The following is an 18691-nucleotide window of genomic DNA, read 5'->3' on the forward strand; positions in this document are numbered from 1 at the left end:
AAAACAGTTATTCCTACACCATCTTGTCCCTGAAATTAGAAAAAGGAGCAATCAACAAGGACAGTGTCAACATGCACTTTGAAGCACACCCTACCTGCACACACGCTGTGCAGGCTGCAAACAGAGAGGCCGCTCCACAGGAAGTGGGCTCAGGCAGCGCAGGGCTAGCCACAGCAAGCACCCCGCCCCCTTGCGCACTGCCGACAATGCCATGGCACGGATGGCAGGACAGACACCCACTTGAGGGACACAGACAGGCTGAAGGCTGAAGCCACTTTCTGGACTCTGCAGATCATTATGGGGACGGTCCTTCCCACAGCCGTCGGAGGAGGGTTTTCCACTGAGATTACTGAAGAGCCCGATACCTGTCCTCCCAAAGTGACCAAGAGCCTGTGTAAGCTGTAAGCTGGTGCCTCACCCGCGCTCCTCTGCCCTGAGCTTTGCTCTCCTGCGCCCCTGCATGGGGTGGACAGGACCATGCCAGGCTGGCACAAGCTGTGTGACCATCGCAGAGTCGGACCCTCAAGTCAACCCTCTTCATCCATACAACAGGCTTCCATTTCTGAGGGGACACTTAATTTACTGCTGATCTCTAACTTCAACCACAACACTCCCAACAGGAGGCCATGGAGACATGGATGGACCACGTGGAACTCTGACTACAAGTCAGGTCAGGAAAAGCCTGGATACCTTCAGCGGGCATCCTCTAAGTGTGCAGTTATGTGCACACACACCGGGACCACGCCTCGGTGTCACAGCCGCTGTTTCACTGTGCACCAAGGTCTCTCCTTGTGGACAGTACAGAAACGCTACCATTTGGAAAGTGACATTTCTTAGGATGAGGGTACACTAAAAATGTACTCACTGGCTATCTTTCTTCTTTTCCTTTTTTTTGCGGAACCAGGGATTGAAACCAAGCCCTTGTGCTTGCCAGGGAAGCACTCATTCCACTGAGCCATCTCCCTGGCCCCTATTTCTTCTTTTCTGAACCATCTTTTTCTATCTTCTGTCCAGTTTTCTCCTGTAGCACTTAATTTCCTTACTGATTTATAAGAGCTCCTGCTATAGTGAGGACATTAACCTTCATCCCCTCCAACATCAGCAGTTCCTACCAAGACACCTGCCACTTAACTTCATTTAGACCCTGCTTCCATTAGACCTGTTGATCTTTCCTTATGGCTTGACTCCATTATTTAAAAAAAAAAAAAAAAAAAAAAAAAAAAAATTACCTGTATTTCCTTCTATTTATGGTTGTTTTTTAACATTAAATACTGAATTCATTTGGAATTGCTTCTGTGTGATGTCTTATTTAATTTTTGATCAAAGTGCACAGCCTGTTTTTCCGTCTTCAATTACTATTCTGAAGGAATTTCTTTACAGTTCAGACTCAAGCGCTTGGCAGTTTTCGCCTGCTGACGTGGTAACTGATACAGATGTGGAGCCATGCTGGGGCTCCTGCCCATGCTGCCCTCCTCCACGGCTGGGCTCCATGCAGTATTCCAGCACGTCTGCTCCAATGGCCGTGGTCTGCAGCCCATGAGCCCCGACAGCAGAGAGGCCCACCGCCAATGCCCTGTTCGGTGCTGAAACAGTGCTGGCCCTTCAGGTGCACCGGCTGACCTTGGCTCTCCTAGCTTCCTGACTGCGTCTGGGCACCTCCCCAGCATCTCACATCTCAGGCCTATTGAGTGATGTTAATTTTCTATCCTATCTTGAGCCAACTTTAACATTTCTTTTTTTTTTTTTTTTTTGTACCGGGGATAGAACTCAGGACCTTCCATTTGCCAGGCAGGTGCTTAAGCTGCTGAGCTATCTCCCAGGCCCTGCATTTCATTTCTTTTCTTTTCTTTCTGAGATACAGTCTTGTTATACAGTTCAGGATGCCCTTGAGCTCACTTTGTAGCCCAGGCTGGTCTTCAACTCACAATGATCCTGCTGCCTCAGCCTCCCAAATGCTGAGATTACAAGTATCTGTCACCACACCTGGCTTGCATTTGTTTATTTTTCAGTGATCTTCCAATTCATTAAAGTTTACGAATCTATCTATCTATCTATCTATCTATCTATCTATCTATCTATCTATCTATCTCTGTACTGCACATGCACAATGACTAGGCATTTACTGGTCTTTTCTGCTTAGATTCTCACTGGTTCCCTCGTCCTGCCTGCTTTCCCTTGATGTACCTTACAGTTTTTTTCCTGGGCTCCTCTTTCCTGTCCCTCTGGCTGGGTACTAGGGTCACAGGAGCACCTTGCAAACACTGGACACAAGCTCCACCACTGAGGTACAGCACCAGCCCTCCCTGGGTTCCCAAGTCCAGCACCCGCTATGTATTTTTCTTTCAATATAGTCTTCCAGGATGGCCCTTTTATGAGGTGCCAGACTGGGCTTGAACTCAGGGTCCTTCTGTGTCAGGATCCCCACAAGCTGGGGTTACAGGTGCGCATCACTGTGCCTACAGCATTGCTCATTTATTTATTCTTTTTATGTATTTGGTACAGGATCTCACTATGCAGCTCAGACTTGCGGTGATCCTCCTTTCTCAGCTTCCCCAGGGCTGGGATTACAGACGTGCACCACGATGCCCGGACTCGGTGGCCGGCTCTGCACAGACGGGAGCAGGGCTGGTGCGGCATGTGGGGCCAGGAATCGAACCCTGGACCCTGAGCTTGCCTAAGCAGGTGCTTAGCTCACTGACAGCGCTCATTTCTGACATGCAACCCTCACCTTGTCTCAGCGCTGGCTGAGGTTCTGGAGTGCTGCCCGGCCCGAGCTCTCTGCTCCAGCACTCAGGGTGCTCCCCACGGTCTCCTGCTGCAGAGCTGCCCGCTGCAGTGGGCAGGTGCGTGCCAGAGTCGCTCTGCCCCTGGAGAGCAGCCCGCCACTACCCTCCCTGAGTCACACCTCTTCTTCTGAGATTTCTGGGAAACTAAGGCTACATCCCATCCCATCTGGTTTCAGTGTTTCCCTTGCCTTTAAGCGTGGCTGTTTCTTTCTTAGCAGTCTTCTGCAGATGGGAGATGTAGGCTGGGCCAGCGTCACAGTATTTTTGATTATGAGAACAGAGATGAATTACCAATGAGAACATGCCTTCTGCCCCTCCAGACATGCTTCGGAAGTATCCGAGCCTGTGTCCTAGCGGGTTTTCTCTGGTATGAGAAACTGGAAGTGCAATAAGGACCAAAATGTACCACAGATACTGGGAAACGGGAAGAAAATGTTCAGAAGAGAACAAGGGGGAGAGAAGGGACAAGAAAATAGAAGTAAAGCTTTTGTCAATAAAGAGGAGCTGAAAGGAGTAGGGGAGTGGGAAAGCAGCAGCAGGACAGACCATGTTCAGGGAAAGACTCCCCATGATGAACACTACCATTAACTGTATCTAATATGTGTTCAGGGCCCTGGCGATGGGGCAGGCTGTAGGCTGCAGCTGCTCTTTGTCAAGCTTCAGCTCTGAGGCCACAAAGAAGCCCTGGCCTCCCGCCCAGAGCCTCCATGGCGTCAGTGAACTGAATTCTGAACTGTCCTTCCCCTCTCTGTGAACCAAGTCCAACAGCCACTGTACTGATGGAATGGTGGCTCAGCTGTGGTCTCTACAGGGGTGGCTGCTGCCACCCCTACCTGATCTATGCCTTTTGTTTGCTTCCCTGAGAGACAAAGGTGGCCAGGAAGGGCAGGAGACAATGCATGAGCTCAGGAAGTATTCTGGACACCGAGTGCCAGTGACAGCTTTGTTCCCCACAAAGGCTCCTCTGTGAAGCAGGCACTGTGGCCCCACCACTTCCCTCCCAGCCCCTCTGCCTCAGTCTCTTCACGAGCCTACCCTGCCCTGCGTGCTTCTGCACAGTGTGGCCTGGTCACGAGCCGCTTCCCCTCAGGTTGCGACCCTTTTTCCCTTTTCTGCATGGCCCCGCTTCTTGCCAACAGACGACCACCTGCTCCCTGTCCCTTCCTGCAGTGGCTGCCCACATACACCCCCAGGACAGAGCAGGGTGCCAAGTGAGGGTGCGAGTGAACTTGAGCCTGAGGCAGTGTGTGCTGGGGGTGCTCAAGGGACCTGTGAGAGGGAAGACTGAATTTCACTGTGCCTCCATCCACACATGCACAGCGGCACAGATCTGCTGGGGACAAAACCATTCATGAAACTTTATAAACAAACAAACAAACAAATATTCCTATCACACTGCTGAACAGGGTGCTGAGCAAACACAGCTCACAGCTGGCTTTGCAACAGAGCTGCGCCCCCGCCACAGCAGAGGAGGTGTGACAGCCTGCCCCGCCCACGCCAGGGGTGCCCCGCCACAGTGGCCCTCACCTTTGACCAGCTTCCCGTCCACCGCACTCTTACTGGACGCTGCCTCCTTCTTCCCACTGGGCCCACCTCTGCCCCCCATCTCGGCGGCATCCTCAGGCAGGCTACCCTCGCCGGTGTCGCTGGGCTTCTCAGGAGCAGCTTCCGCAGGGGCCTCCTCTGGCGCAGATACAGGCTGCAGAGACATCAAGTGCACGCGTCATCACACAGGACACCAGGAGGAGAAGAGAAGGGCCATCTGCACTGCCCGTGGCACCAACCGGCCTTGGGAGCCTGGCTACCGAGAGCACTCAGCAGCCTGACTTACCTCCGTGCCTGCTAAGGGGTCAATGTTCTTGTTTGCATAAAGGGAGATAAAAGTCTGAGAAAGGAACTGATAGGCAGGCTTCACGGCTCTCTGAGGTAACTAGCAGTGAATGTCAAGAGCCTATGTCACACAGAGGGAGAGCAAAGGTGGAGGGTGGGCTGCACAGACATGGCACATAGCAGTATCCAGGGCACAGGCTTGCACTGGCACCTGGCAGCCCTGGCACTCAGCACACAGGCCGTGTCCGCTGCACACTTATTCAGCGACCACAGCACAGTACTTGAGCCTGGTCGAAAAGGAGTTACACAGAACTGAAGCCAGGATTACTACCACATGAAGAATCAGGGCAGGTGATCAGCAACACAGTGCAACCCCAAGAGGACATTTCAGTGCAGCCAGTGCAGGTCGCTTCTGGAAGGCAGGCCAGCACACACCAGAGACTTGGCAGACAGTGCCAGCTAGACAAGCCCTTCAGCCTCCAAGAGCACAGGGCTGGCCACTCTGCAGGCAGCTGGTCATGTACCTGGGTGCTGTCGCCCCCTTCCTTCTGGAGGAAGAACTGCTTTTTAAACTCATAGTAGGCGTTGTACTGGTGCCACGGCTGGAGGAACTCGAACCTGCAAATGGAGAGGCCACTCAGCAGACAAGATGAGGGTCCCAAGGCACGCCCTGGGCACACACCAGCTACCCACAGCCTCACAGGGCCCTCATCCCCCACCTACGCCCAGGAGAGACTGTAGAATGGAGTCTGATGTGGCGCAGCTCACATTCACACTTCACTACCAAAGGCACAGAATACGATTTAACTCTTTTTTATTTTTATTTTTTTTTTTGGTGGTACCAGGGATCGAACGCAGGACTTTGTGCTTGCGAGGCAAGCCTCTCTCCCCTCTCTCTCCCCCTCCCTCCTTCCCTCCCTCCCCGCTCCTACCCCTCTCACTAGGGATTGAACCAGGGCCTTTGTACTGTGCTACATCCCTGGTCCTTCTTGTTTTATTTTGAGACAGGTCTTACTAAGTCTCTAAGCTGCTCAGGCTGAGCTTGATTTTGTGTCCAGCTACACGTCCAGATTTTTAAAGAAGTGAAACAAAAGCCCCAAATCAGATTTAGCCAACATGCTAGGGCCGCAGGCATACTACTCAAGCGACCCACCAGAGTCAGGCCCACAGCCCCATGCATAAAACACTTGCTCTCACCTCTGATCATTCTTGGCACGAACGCTGGTCTCAAATTTAAGGCCATTCCGAGCAACGTACTCCGCCAGCTTGTCAATCACAGGCTGAATGTCTGGGGGTGGGGGGATGATGGCAGCCACGGGACCAAGTGCACTGTGGGGAGGAATGTGGTGAGCCTTCTCATGTCCCCAGCAGGGACAGAGCCCAGAGCTGGCGGCTGGGATCCTCATGGCATCAGAGGACACTTGGGGGAGGCTCTGAACAAACAGGCTCCCCAGCAGCAACGTGAGCAATGAATCACTGCCAATGGTGCCAATGGACTTTGACGAAAGAAAGACTATGACAGCCATGTGCAGGCTGTCTCCACACCCTGACCTGCCTCTTGGGAACAATCCAGGGTGAGTCTGTCGCATGAGAAGCCAACATGACTCTCACGACTCTTTCTGCCCGGCGTTCTCAGTACAACCAGCAAGATCATTTCTGCAGGGTGCTGGGTGTTTTGTTGGCTTTCCCAGCAGCCTCAGCGACAAAGCCTGGGGCGCATCCTGGGCACCCTGTGAGCTCAGAGGTACCTGCTTTATGAGCCCTGTCCTGTGCTGACCACTGCAGGCTCAATCATGTCCTCCCCCCACAAGGGGCCAGATGAGGGCAGCCCTGAAATGAAGGTGCAGGGGGGCAGTGAGGAGCGGCTCAGCTCCCAAGTAGCCAGACTTGATGCCAAAGACGTTCCCTATCTTTTCAAGATGAAGTCTTGCTAAAATAGCCTTGACTGAGCTCAAACCTGTGACCATCCTGCCTTGGCTTTCCGAGTAACTGGCATCTCTCAGGCATGAGCCAACATGCCCAGCTTCTTGAAAACCTTGTTTGTCAATTTCGCCTTCAAGCTTGGGCACCTAAATGCTACAGCTCCAATGACAGAGGCGGTTTAGGCCCAGGGGCCCAGACTGAGCACGTACCTTGTGGTGGTAGTGGTGGAGGTTGCCCCACTGCTGGTCTCGGCGGTGCTTGGAGGTGGCGGTGGTGTGGTCCCAGGAGGTGGTGGAGCAGTGGTCGTCACTCCTGGGGAACTGGACACGGTCACCCCAGCAGGCAGCGTGCTGTAGTAGGTGGCCACATTGATCCCCGGGGGTGGCGGTGCCAGGCAATAGGTGCCGTCAGGCAGCATGTAGTAGCTGTAGTACATGGCTGCCACAGGTGCTGTAGGGACAGCGGGGTGGCTGAGCAAGGTCAGGAACTTCTGACCCTCCACATGCATGCAGGACACAGTGCAGCAGCATCCAGCAGTGCCCAGATACCCAGGGCCGAGCAGAGAGGGAATGGCCACAGGATGTCCCAGTGCTGCAGGACTTCCTGGCAAGATCCTGGTCCCCACTTTAGGGTGTACAAGGGGAAGGGCTGTGAGCTACTGGTTGCCCTGTTCAGACACAGCTGGTTCAGAGGACCTGGGCTCTCGGCAGGCGAGGGTACTGCCTGGGTCCCATCTTCTCTGGAACCTCCCATTCCACAGAAGCCACGGCACCCGCCACACTGATGCTGTCACTCCTTCCCCTCTCCTCAGTGGCAATACACACGTCTATGTATTCTGTATACAAATGTGAACATTGAAAGGTCCCAGAACACTGGCCAACAGTCAGTAGTTCCAGAAGATTTAGACATTCTTTCTGGAAAATGGGCAAAACCAGCACCAAGAACAGGTTGCAGGAGATAACAAGAACTTCTATGTGTAATCCTATCGTAGATCAGCAGGGGTCTGGCTCCAGAGTCTAATTTCTCCTTCTCTGGGGATAGCAAAAGGATTTTCCAATGAAAGAACCATATTTTGATTTTAACTCAGTTCATTTGAAAACAGTAACACTGAAACAAACAGGGTGATCCTGCATACTAGGCAGGAAAATCTGATAGGCCCATTAACACACTGCTGTTACTGAGAACTCTTCGGAGCCCTCTGCTGCCACTCTCCGGCTCAGTGTCACAGAGACGGTGGAGACACAAAGCAGCCATCCTAACTCGTTCACGCCCTCACAGCAGTACTGCAGGCCTGTATGGGGCGGGCAGCACGGGTCTACACTCCACCTCTCTAAGCCAGCACTGAGCAGTGTGTTGGACCAGGCAACCTGAGGGCTCACACACTGGCATTTACCATGCAAAGGAGGTGGTCTGACACTCTACAACATGCGTCCTCAGTGGAGCTCCTGCTCCCACTCACTCCCCAGCAACCACCGAGTGGCTACAGATTTCTTCAGAAGAGAAAGCCAAGGCACTGAAGGGCTGCAGCTCTGGCTCTGGCCCTGGCCCTGCAGGAAGGTGTCTCTGGAAGGTGGGGACACCTTCTAGACACACTTCAGCAGGGAGGATGACCCCACTGTGACCTACCCTAAGAAACCCCAGGACATTCCAACCGTAGCCTCAGTAAGAAGGCATCTCAGCCCTAAGAACAAAACTCCTTGTAATTCAGAATCAACTAACTACCTGGCACACAGCTAAAACCTAAGGCTGTATTCAGGAACTGGAAGTGAACGGGATGTTTTCCCTCCAAAGCCCTGGGGTTGCAGTACAGACCCATGATGGGAATGCCTGGCTCCACAGCAACCCAGCTGTGCTGTAGTGTGGACTCCATCCTCGGATCCTTCACCTCCAGGCTCTAGAGGAAACGGGAAAGTTCAATCCAAACTGCATGAGAGCTTGCAGCAAGACACGTGCTGTCTCCATGTGTGAAATGAGACAAGCCCAGACCTGAAGGATGGGCCTCCTGGATGGGCCGTAGGAAAGGCGGAGAGTGGGAGCAGAAAAGCTCCACTTCAACACTGTGCTGTGCCCACCGCCAGACAGTCTGCTGCGCTTCACTTCTGTAGTGTCCCCCTCCCCCATGCTGCAATCATAGGCTGCAGAGGTGACCAGGAGTCACACCAGGTGTGGTGCCACCCACCTGTGATCCTGGCACTCGAGGGTGAGGCGGGAGGATTGCTGGAGTTCACAGCCCAGCCTTCACTATGTAGTGAGTTCAAGGCCAGGCTGTACTACATAGTGAGACCCTATCTCAAACCAACCAACCAAACAAACAGAACAAAACAAAGCACCCCTCCTAAAGAAACATCTCAGAAGAACTTTAACTGCTGAAGGGGAAACCGAATCATAGCTAAAAAGAACACACCCGCACGCTTTTAGAGGACTCGTATAAGAGGAGCCACTCGACACTGGAGCTCGTGTCTGACTTGTTTCACTCAGGGGGTCCTTATGTTGCCTAGGCTGGCCAGGAAACCTGGGCTCTAGGACGGCTCTCAAGCAGCTGGGACAACAGGGGTTCGGAAGTGCCTGGCTGGAGCCAGGCTTAGTTAGACAAGGCGATGTCCTCTAAGGAGTGCACCTGAGAAGCAGTGCGCAGCTGGGGACACGTCCACAGCGCCTGCTGCGGTACAGTGGGCTCCGAGGGGCAGCTGACCACCCACCACACGGAGCACCGCGCCACTCTTGCCTGCCCAAGCAGTGGAGAAGTCACTGATGATCTCCCAAAGCCCCCTATCTCACCTTCTTCCTGCTAAAGGTCTGAGCAAATCTGCTTCCTGAGAGCCAGCTCAGGAAGACAAGCAACCTGTGTCCATGTTAAGAATGAACACAGGTGGTCCCAGCAGTTGGGAGCTGAGGCAGGAGGATCACTGCAAGTTTGAGACCAGCCTGGGCTACAAAGTGAGCTCAAGGCCAGCCTGAATTGCACAGTAAGACCCTGTCTCTAAAAGACAGACAAGAAAGAAGAACATAGCTTTTCTAAGTTCTATGGTGGAAAATTTAGCATTAAAAAAAAAATACATATATAGTTGCATTCTCTTAATGAATAGAATGATTTGTTCTAATGGTGTTTGTAAGTAGGATCACAGGTCTGCATCTTGTACAGCAATTAACCACTGGGAAGAATGTATGCAGCGTATTATTGAAAAAAAAATAACATTTTGGTCTACAAGCTTTGAAATACTACATAAAGATAACATATGTATGTGATAGTACAAATCTGATGATGTCTGCCTATACTTGTACAGAAATTGTGTACCTAAACCCATGCAAATTTTCCTATGAAGAATTTTATTGTTATCAAAAAAAAAAAAAAAAAAAAAAAAAAAAAAAAAAAAAAAAAAAAAAAAAAAAAAAAAAAAAAAAAAAAATACAGGGGATTAAACCCGGGGCCTTTATACTGAGCCACAAGTCCAGCACAGTTTTTGTTTTTAAATTTTTTTTTTTTGAGACAGGGTCTCACTATGCAGTTCAGTCCCCAGTTCACTGTATCATTTACTTTGAGACAGGGTCTTGCGAAGGTCCCCGCTGGCAGGGACACCTCCCCCAATCCCTAGCTAGGTCCCTATCCCTGCCACGTCTTTCAGCCTCCCTTCCGGGGTCTCTAAGTCATCTGGCTCACACGCATCTGGAGCCTGTCTGAGTTCTACGGCTTTAAATCTCCCATCTACTCCAGTGACCGTAGAACTCTGGTCCCCAGCCAAACTGCGCCTGCATACTGATGCCCGCACAGCACCCCATTCGGACAACTCTGCATATTTCAGGGTGACAGTGTCCAGCAGGATCCAGGGTTTTCTCCATACCTCCCCTCTGTGCAGACCCTGTCCATGCCTCTGTCAGCTTGGACACTTCATCCCACAGCCGCGCCTGCATGGCTCTACCTTGTGCCCCTCGAAGGGCGGCCGGCACAGCAGCCTCCGTGCCCAACACCAGCAGCACTGCATCCTTGTACTCCACCTCTGTCCCCACCGCCACCTGCACAGTGCCTGGTCCACAGCAGCCCTCATCGCACTGATACTGTGCCGGCGCTGACCTCAGGAAGACCTCTGTTCCTTCCTAGATGACATGCTAAGACCATGTCCAGCTCACAAAGTAGGCGCAGCAGACCAACCCAGATCAAGAGCAGGATACCCTGACACCCTCTCTACATATCTCCACACAATGTCACCTCAGGCCAGGATAGACGGACTGCCCAGGTGAGAGCTGTCTGCACACACTGCTGCGGCGCCACCACGGGGATGTGGCGACCGATATAACATGAAGTAACCTCAGGCAGGTGGTGTGGACCGCAAGGACCCATGGGATACACGCTCGATGAGTTCCTATCATGAGTGGGAAGCAGTGGCATATGCAAAGCTATCATCATTAAAACCTAAGAACCATTTATTTCTGGAACTTTCTGTGTGTCTTTTCAGATCGTGGGTCCCATGGTGGAGAGCCTGCAGGTAGGGTCACCTCTGCTCTCCACAGGCCACCATCACACAAGGGGCTGTGCATGTCCTGGCATGCAGACTCCAGTGGTCCTACACGTGTGCAGGAGGGGCTGATGAGCAGCGCAGACCCTGCTGGGGCTGCAGGACTGCAGGAGTGGAGAAAACACACTCCTGCTGGCTAAACCACTGGTGGTAGAGAAGGAAGAGCCATGCCTGGGGTGGTCATGCACGTAACATTAGTGAGGCAAGCTGCCCAGCTGTGAGCTGCAAGAATTCCCGTCTTTTTTTTTTTTTTTGCTCCGAATGCCTTCAGGGCAGGTTTGGCTGGCTTGAGTTGTGGGGCTCGAACCACAGCAACCTGAGCCTGACTGCTTTGTTGAAGCAGCCGCTTAAAGAACTGAGCTGAGGGGCAGGCCCCCTAGAATTCCCGTCTTACTGTAAACATGATTGGCACTTGGGAAGCTGAGGCAAGAGGGTCCCCTTGAGTTCTAGGGCGGCCTGGGCTACATAGTGAGTTCAAGACCAGCCTGAACTACACTAGACTCTGTCTCAGACAAAACACACGCAAACAAAAGCCCTTATTCCGTGACACCACGGCCCCAGGGCTGTGTGAGCACAGCTGTGATGCTCCCCAACGGCACACCCCGAGGGCGCTGTTGCTACATACACCTGGCCATTTAGGTTCTGGAAGTCATCTAACGTTTATTTTGGGTCAGAGTAGGGGTTGGCAATCTTCCCCCATGAAAAGGCAGACAGTAGATATTTTTCTTTGTACACCGAAATGCGAAAGTGAGGCTACTTTATAGACACTGATTAAAACGAGAAACAAAGCCCATATTTAGCTAATATCAGGACTACACTAAGTCTTAGCTCTAGTGTTCCAGTAGCAGAGGTGCCCTATGGAGAGGGGACTCTTCTCACAGCAGAGGTGCTGCACCCAGCCTGGCCCGAAGCACGAAGCAGCCACAGGAACTGTGTGGGTGCAGCTGGCAAACCCTGGGTGGAGGCTGCACCCTTAGGACTTTCTACTGAACCCAAAGCCAGAACACCTTTCTCCTCCCACACTGTATTTTTCTGTGGCAATCCTTCTGCCTTACAATTTGCTCAGTTTCCTGTATTCTGAGATAGGGTCGCACTAAATCACCAGGCAGCACCAAGGTGAGTAAGTTGGCTCTGAATTTGTGATCTTCCTGCTTCAACCTCCAGAGTGGGCAGGACTACTGGTACGCCTTCCCAGACCCAGTATGTCCACAGCTTCTGCGCAGGAGGAGTGACTGCCCTTCCCAAGGCCCAGAATGTATCGCACGGCTCGCGCTACACCACACTGCACAGTCTGCAATGGAGCTAGAGCACAGAGACTACCCATTACAAAAAAGAACTCTCCCCAGTGAGCTGCTAGTGGCCCTCACATGTCACAGTGCATCTGAGAAAACAAGTGCTAATGTGCAGCCACACAATGCCATCTGCTTTGTTGTGACTTCAGACAATCCATTCATTTTGAAAAAGCCTCTAAGCAAAAGAAGACTTGTTTCAACCTCAGCAGGCTGCAATGGGGAGGACAGGGGCTGCCCACACATGCTTCAGATATAAGAGCATTGCTGTGGAGTCCTGGCTATAGCTTGGTCTCTCTTCTTGGAAAATAAGGTTTTGTCTAGAAAAGTCAGCCTCTGTACCAACTTTACATCTTTATCAGTGACCCTCAAGTAAAGTTCTGAGGCTCTGTTGCCATGCTAAGTTCCTTAGACTTGTTATTCAAAAAAAGCTTCTGACAGCCCTGCCTGCCTGCCCCCCAGGGGTACCAAGACCCAATTGAGATCGGGTGTGATGGCGGCTGTAACAGGCAGGTCACTATGAGTCCGGAGGTAGTAGTGAGACCCTGAACACCCTGTAGGCCCTTCCCACACACACACACACACACACACACACACACGAGCTTCTCCAGACAGGCAGAGTTATCTCCCTGTGATCTGACTGGGACATTTTCAGGACCCCACACAAGCATCCTTAGGGGGGTCTTCCAGAGGGCAAGCAGGTCCAGAAGAATGGCTGGCTGCAGGGCTGCTGCAGCGGCCTGGGAGGGAAACAACCACAGTGCCCTGCACGCTCCCGGCTGCAGCTGAGCTAGAAGGTCGGGAGCCAGATGAGCACTCAAGAAGGCCAAGCAACCGGAAGGGGGGGCAGCACTGTGCAGGGCCCACAGTGGCCTGTGGCCAGCCTGTCTGTGGCCCATGACCCTGGAATGACTTACATTTTCAAGCAGCTGGTAAACAGATCACACAAAGCATTCTTTCATGGTGCAGAAATAACACTAAGTCCAAACTCCAGCACCCACACACAAGCTTACAGTCTTCTGTAGTCAGGCTGCCTTCACTCGGGGCCATCTGACTCATAGCCTGATCTACACAGGACTCTGCAGAATGCCATGGGGCTGAGAGACAATGGAGAACCCAAGGACACTGTCACACAACCAAGGGAAGTCAGACATCAAGAGGTCACCCACATGGCACACACAACTGACCAGGCTGGTGCCAGAGATGGCAGCAAGTGGAACAGGTTACTCTGCGTCAGCCAGCACCTGGAGCGGGAGTAGCCCCGGAGGCCTGAGGGGCCTCTCCCCGGGTTGGGCTCAGAGGTCCCGGCCACTGCCCAAGAGAACAGAGGGGCGAAGCTCTCTGGAAAGATCTCTGAGGGTGCACTTCCCCCATGAAGGCAATGGATGCCAGCAGGCCCACAGATGGCAGCCAGTCTGGGGTTACGCTCCGGGACAGGGGTCACTCCCCAACGGGCTGTCCCTTGTGCATGAGGACTGGGCCAGAGCCCTCTGCGTGCCAACAGCCCACACGGGATGAAGGAAAGAGGGACTTGGCCTAGAGCAGGACACACCTCATCCAGGAACACACAAGAACTAAGAGCCAGGAGGAGCCAGGGGAAAGCATTTTGTGGAGACCAAGTTGCTCTAGCTTCACGCAAACTGTGTCAAAGGTAAAAATGTCCAATGTGGAAACAAATATACAATCAGGACCGCTGATGCTTTTGGATTATAAAGGGATCTCTCAGAATTCAGTCTTTTCTGGAGATAGTTTCCCGTGTAGCCGAGGCTGCCCTCAAAATCTTGATCCTCTTGCCTCAGCCACCTGAGCACCGGGAGAATTTAAATCTTGAGTTATGACAAAGGGAACATCTACCTGCAGTTCAGCAATCACTTCACTGTGGTTCTGGATGAGAGCTTCTTCTGTTGAGCTCAAGAAAAATGAGCTAACTTCCCTTCTAACACAAACACTCAAAAGACAGGATCATCAAGACACTGCAGGCTGAAGCAGGAGGCTCCTTGTGCCCTCAGTCCCTAATGCTGAAGGGAGCCCATGCACTTTCTTCCATCTAACTTATAAGAAAATGATTTTGGAAAATTGATAGTTTTTTTCTTTTTTTTGTATTTTAGGGAAGGGTCTACAGGGTGTTTAGGGTCTCATTATTAGATCAGACTCGTAGTGATCTGCCTGTTCACAGCCTCCCAAATCCTGTAAGCTAGGATTACAGACGTGTACCACCATGCCCCGGGGGGTGGGGCCGGCATGGCAGGCCTGGGGATCGAACCCCTGGCTCCTGTGCCTGCTTGCAGGCACTTAGATCTGCTATTTGGCTGGCCTTTTGATAGAGGTTTTTAAGTAAGCATTACAACATCACAAAAACAGGTTTGGGTGCACAGTGATGAGTTTTTCAGTATTACTGCCTCTTGCCCAACTATTTTCACTTATAGCAGAAGACAACTAAATAACAACCAAAAATGAAAAGCATAAAAACAGTTCACTATTAGACACTTTTACACATCTGTATTTAAACAGCTTTTACAAAAATTGTTTTAAAATAACCAGGTCTTTTCCCAGGTTTCCAAAATCTAAAAAAACCTCCATCAGTAGAAAGTAAATGCCAGTACCGGTGTATGCCCCAGGAGCTGGTTACACACGACAGACCCGGAGTGGGCAGGACGGTCCTGCCCACTCACCCAGGGCAGAAGGGCTCAGGCTCAGGCCGCCCAGGCTGCTGAGCCACACTAAACTGACAGAATTGTAAAGAATGAACTCAGGATGCTGGTTTAGTCTCAAAATAAGCACCACATGGCTCTGAGATGCTGGTAAACAGCACCGTGGGGAAGCCGGGCAGCACACATGCCAACCCCATGCTGTAGCTGCTATGGCACTGGCCGCCCACAGGCCCACCTCCCAGGCCCACACAGGCTGGCCCCCCCAGGGCAGCTCCTGGAGCACAGGCCACCTCAGTCCGCTGCCACCGCCACCGCTGCAAGCTGTCCTCACAGCTGTATCCACCCACAAACAGCCACCTGTACACACGTCTGCAGCCCGCTGGGGACTGGGGTGCCGCTTCAGCGATGGCTGAAGGTGTCACGGCTGCCTGCATCTTTAGTCTCCACTGCTGACACCCAAACCTTTGTCTATGAAATCACATCCCTCTGGCCTAGTGCCTACTTCTCTCTACAGACTTCCTCACACATGTGTGCTCTTGCTGACAGGAGACTAAGGACTGTTTCCCCTGTATTCTCAACAATTTTATCTCCTCAGCTGACTGCGTAACAGTGCCAACTCACAGCTTAAAACAGCATTAGTCAGATGTGGTGGTGGACACCTGTAATCCTAGCACTCAGGAGGCTGAGGCAGGAGGATCACTGCGAGTTAGAAGCCAGTCGGGGCTACAAAATGAGCTCAAGGCCAGCCCAAACTGCACAGTGAAACCCTGTCTCAAAAAGACAAAAAACAAACGAAGGGTTCCTGCTAATCATTGTAGTGCAAACCAGTAATCCCGGCACTTGGCAGGAAGGTCACAAGAGGCGGCCAGTCTGGACTACATAGCAAGTCTTTGGCTCAACAAACCAACAAAAAAATACATCTTTCTCCTGAAGTGTCCTCTTCCTAAGATTTTCTACATCTGGCGCTTCCACTTAGAAGTGACTGCTGTCAATACGTGGGAAGGTCTACGGCAGGAGTGGTAAACCTGCGGCACACGCCTGCAACTGTCTGCTGCGACTGAACGCTCTGAAAGGTTCACCACTGCTGCTCCAGGGGATCTGGCCACCCGGTGCTCACTCGCTGGTGCCTCCCCTCCAGGGGGCAGGGCTCCCCAGATGGGTTGGAGGCTCTACCTCACCAGGCAGCAGCTGCCTGGGCAAGTGTCAAGGAGAGCAGCTCCTCTCTAGAAGGCAGGGACTTCTACTTTTAGCAATGCAGGTTTTCTCTTCCCCTACTTTTTTCCAACAAAGTTTACTGAACTTAGGTATTTAATTAAAGTGTACGCAAACACAGCTTGAGTGAGAAAAGAATTACTGTTTCTATGGATATAAAGCTGAATGCATTGCAAGACGTGGATAAAAAACTCAAAGCTTCAAAACAGGTGTGGTGCAAGTACAAAAGGGAGAAACCGCTGTCAAGGTCTTGGAACAGAAGTGCTTCCAACCCAGCGTCCTGGCAGAAGGGCGCTCTGGATTCACCTCTGGACAGACCACAGGTAGGCTGTGCAGCGAGTGTACGCGTGGGCCACGTGTGGAGGGGCAGCACCTTCCTGTGGCACACAGGGTTGTAAGCCCCACCAGCACCCCCAGGCCTGCCCTGGCCACCTATCTGCTGGGTTAAAGCACTTCCACAGTAACATCAGGTTCTACTCTCTGGCGTTAATCCAGGGCATTTTATCCGTTATCACGCTTCTTAGTATTTTCACATTCTGACTCACAACATTTTTAAGATAAAACAGGCCATGCAGGTATCCACCCCAGGTTTCAATGGCTCTTACCAACAAGGGACCTTTAAAGGTCCCAGGATGTGGCACAGACTGTCAGTGTTCTACTAGGACATGACACACTAATATGCTAACTTTATGAGGAGGAAACTGAGGCCCATAGGGAAGGTCCATGCCTGGAGCTTCCTGAGGCTGTGCAAGAGCTGTCATGTGCAAGAGCTCCTAGTTTCCTCTCCAAGCTTTTCTACAGCTTCCTTGTTTTCTCTTCCTGCCAGCACCCAAGTTCCTTTCACTGCGTTCAGCCAGGAAAGTCCTGTTTGCCTCCCCTGCACCCCCATCTTTCTATGGAATACCATGGGCCACTGCAGGTGTGTGGTAGGCTCCCCTCTTGCTCTGTCCAGGCACAAGGCCAAGGCACCTGCCTCTGCTGGTGGCCGGGGTGGGGTGAGGGGTGAGCATAGCTGGCTGTGGGGCTTCAGTAGGAGTGTTGTCTTCCCAGACAGTGCTCGCCATGCCCTTCTGATGTCCCTGCTTTGGTGTAGGCCTCATTGCCTAGTTGTCCCCCATCTGTTGGTGACAGCACATGTCTGCTTTCTGGGGTGAGTGTACTTAACAAGTATGAACACAGAGAAACACCTTACACACTCACGGCTCCCACAAAACCATGTCCTGTGGAAGGTGAGGGCAGCCTGCCCACCAGGAGAGATGTGGCCTTTACCCTTGTGACACTCGCTGCCCCTGGGGTGCATAGTGCCCAGAGAGACCAACAGCTGCAGAACACGCTGTGCACTGCACTCCACAGCACATATCTGCATGGCAGCACGCCACGGGCCAGCCCAGCGAGGAGGACATCTGGGGTCATCGCGACCCCCCTTAAGACAGCGCTCTCTAGACAGCATCCTTCTCATCCCCCTGCACGTTCATTTTAAAGTCCTCTGGGACAGGGTCTTGGCAGCCAAGGAGCCCATTCTTCACTTGATGAGGACACAAAGTCTGAATTCTAAGTCCCAGGGGCAAAGCACAGTCCTGTGAAGGGCCACATCTAGCCACTTGTGCCAGGTGCTAGTCCTGGTCCTGGACCAGATCAGGTCCTAGATGTGGTAACAGTGGGGTCAAGCCTCTGTGTGTGTGGCTGGGGTCTTGCTTCATCCAGAAGGCCAGGCCCTAGCGCATGAGGTCTGCACAGCTCAGGCCACCCCTGCTGGGCCACCAGTCAGCTGGTCAAGACCCTGACCTTTCCCCCTGGGGGATACCATGGCCTGCTGCAGGCGTGTGGCAGGCTACCCCCTGCTCTGTCCAGGCAGCACAGGACAGTGGCACCACCGCAAGCCGCCCCACACACCCAGGCTGACCTGCCTCTGGCTGCTCCACCCAGGCAGGGGATGCCTCACATGACTCTGAAGGGGCAGCATGAAGGCCTGGCTCAGCTTTATGGCACACGCTACTCCTGCACAGCTGGATGGGAAACCCTGACGCTATCGAAGCCCCCTCGTAGCTCCACAGGTCAGAAGTGGGCACAAGATGCACAGATGGACTTAGACACATTCCTGAATAGTCTGACGACAGGTGTCACCTCCAACCCAGAGAGACCCTGCCCTGGCCACATATGCACAGCTCCACCCTGGACACCTGCTTTGTGTCGTTAGCCGTGTCTACTGTGCACAGCACCCTGTTCTTGGGAGGCTGACCGGGGCTTTCCAGGGTCTTGACCCTACCTGAGCCTGAGCCTAGGGCTCTGCTCAGGCAAGTCTTCCAAAGTGATCGCTAACTTAAGGAATTTTCAACATAGCTTTCTTCCTAATAACGTTCTGAAGTATTTTGCCAGGTGAAAACTCACAAAACAAGTGCACCACAGAAAGCTACTTCACTGCCTGTAAATATTACTCCTCTTGTGTACAAAGCCAGTGTTCTAGGAGACAGGAAGGCTGTGTTTGCCCA

General features: G+C 52.4%; 1 protein-coding gene across 7 annotated transcripts in view; it reads right to left on the reverse strand.

The window, feature by feature from the left end:
- Window positions 1-18691, reverse strand: part of Sfswap (splicing factor SWAP) — a 65294-nt gene that overhangs the window by 26215 nt on the left and 20388 nt on the right. For all 7 annotated transcript variants that reach the window (XM_023720507.1, XM_004635850.2, XM_004635849.2 and 4 more), the window contains 4 exons: window positions 6749-6989; window positions 5814-5945; window positions 5141-5234; window positions 4314-4485 (listed from right to left, as the gene is read on the reverse strand). In XM_023720507.1, coding sequence (XP_023576275.1) covers window positions 4314-4485; window positions 5141-5234; window positions 5814-5945; window positions 6749-6989 — 639 coding nt within the window. The remainder of the gene's footprint in view (window positions 1-4313; window positions 4486-5140; window positions 5235-5813; window positions 5946-6748; window positions 6990-18691) is intronic.

This window comes from Octodon degus, unplaced genomic scaffold, assembly GCF_000260255.1.
Source record: "Octodon degus isolate 3935 unplaced genomic scaffold, OctDeg1.0 scaffold00076, whole genome shotgun sequence".
NCBI classification, from domain to species: Eukaryota; Metazoa; Chordata; class Mammalia; order Rodentia; family Octodontidae; genus Octodon; species Octodon degus.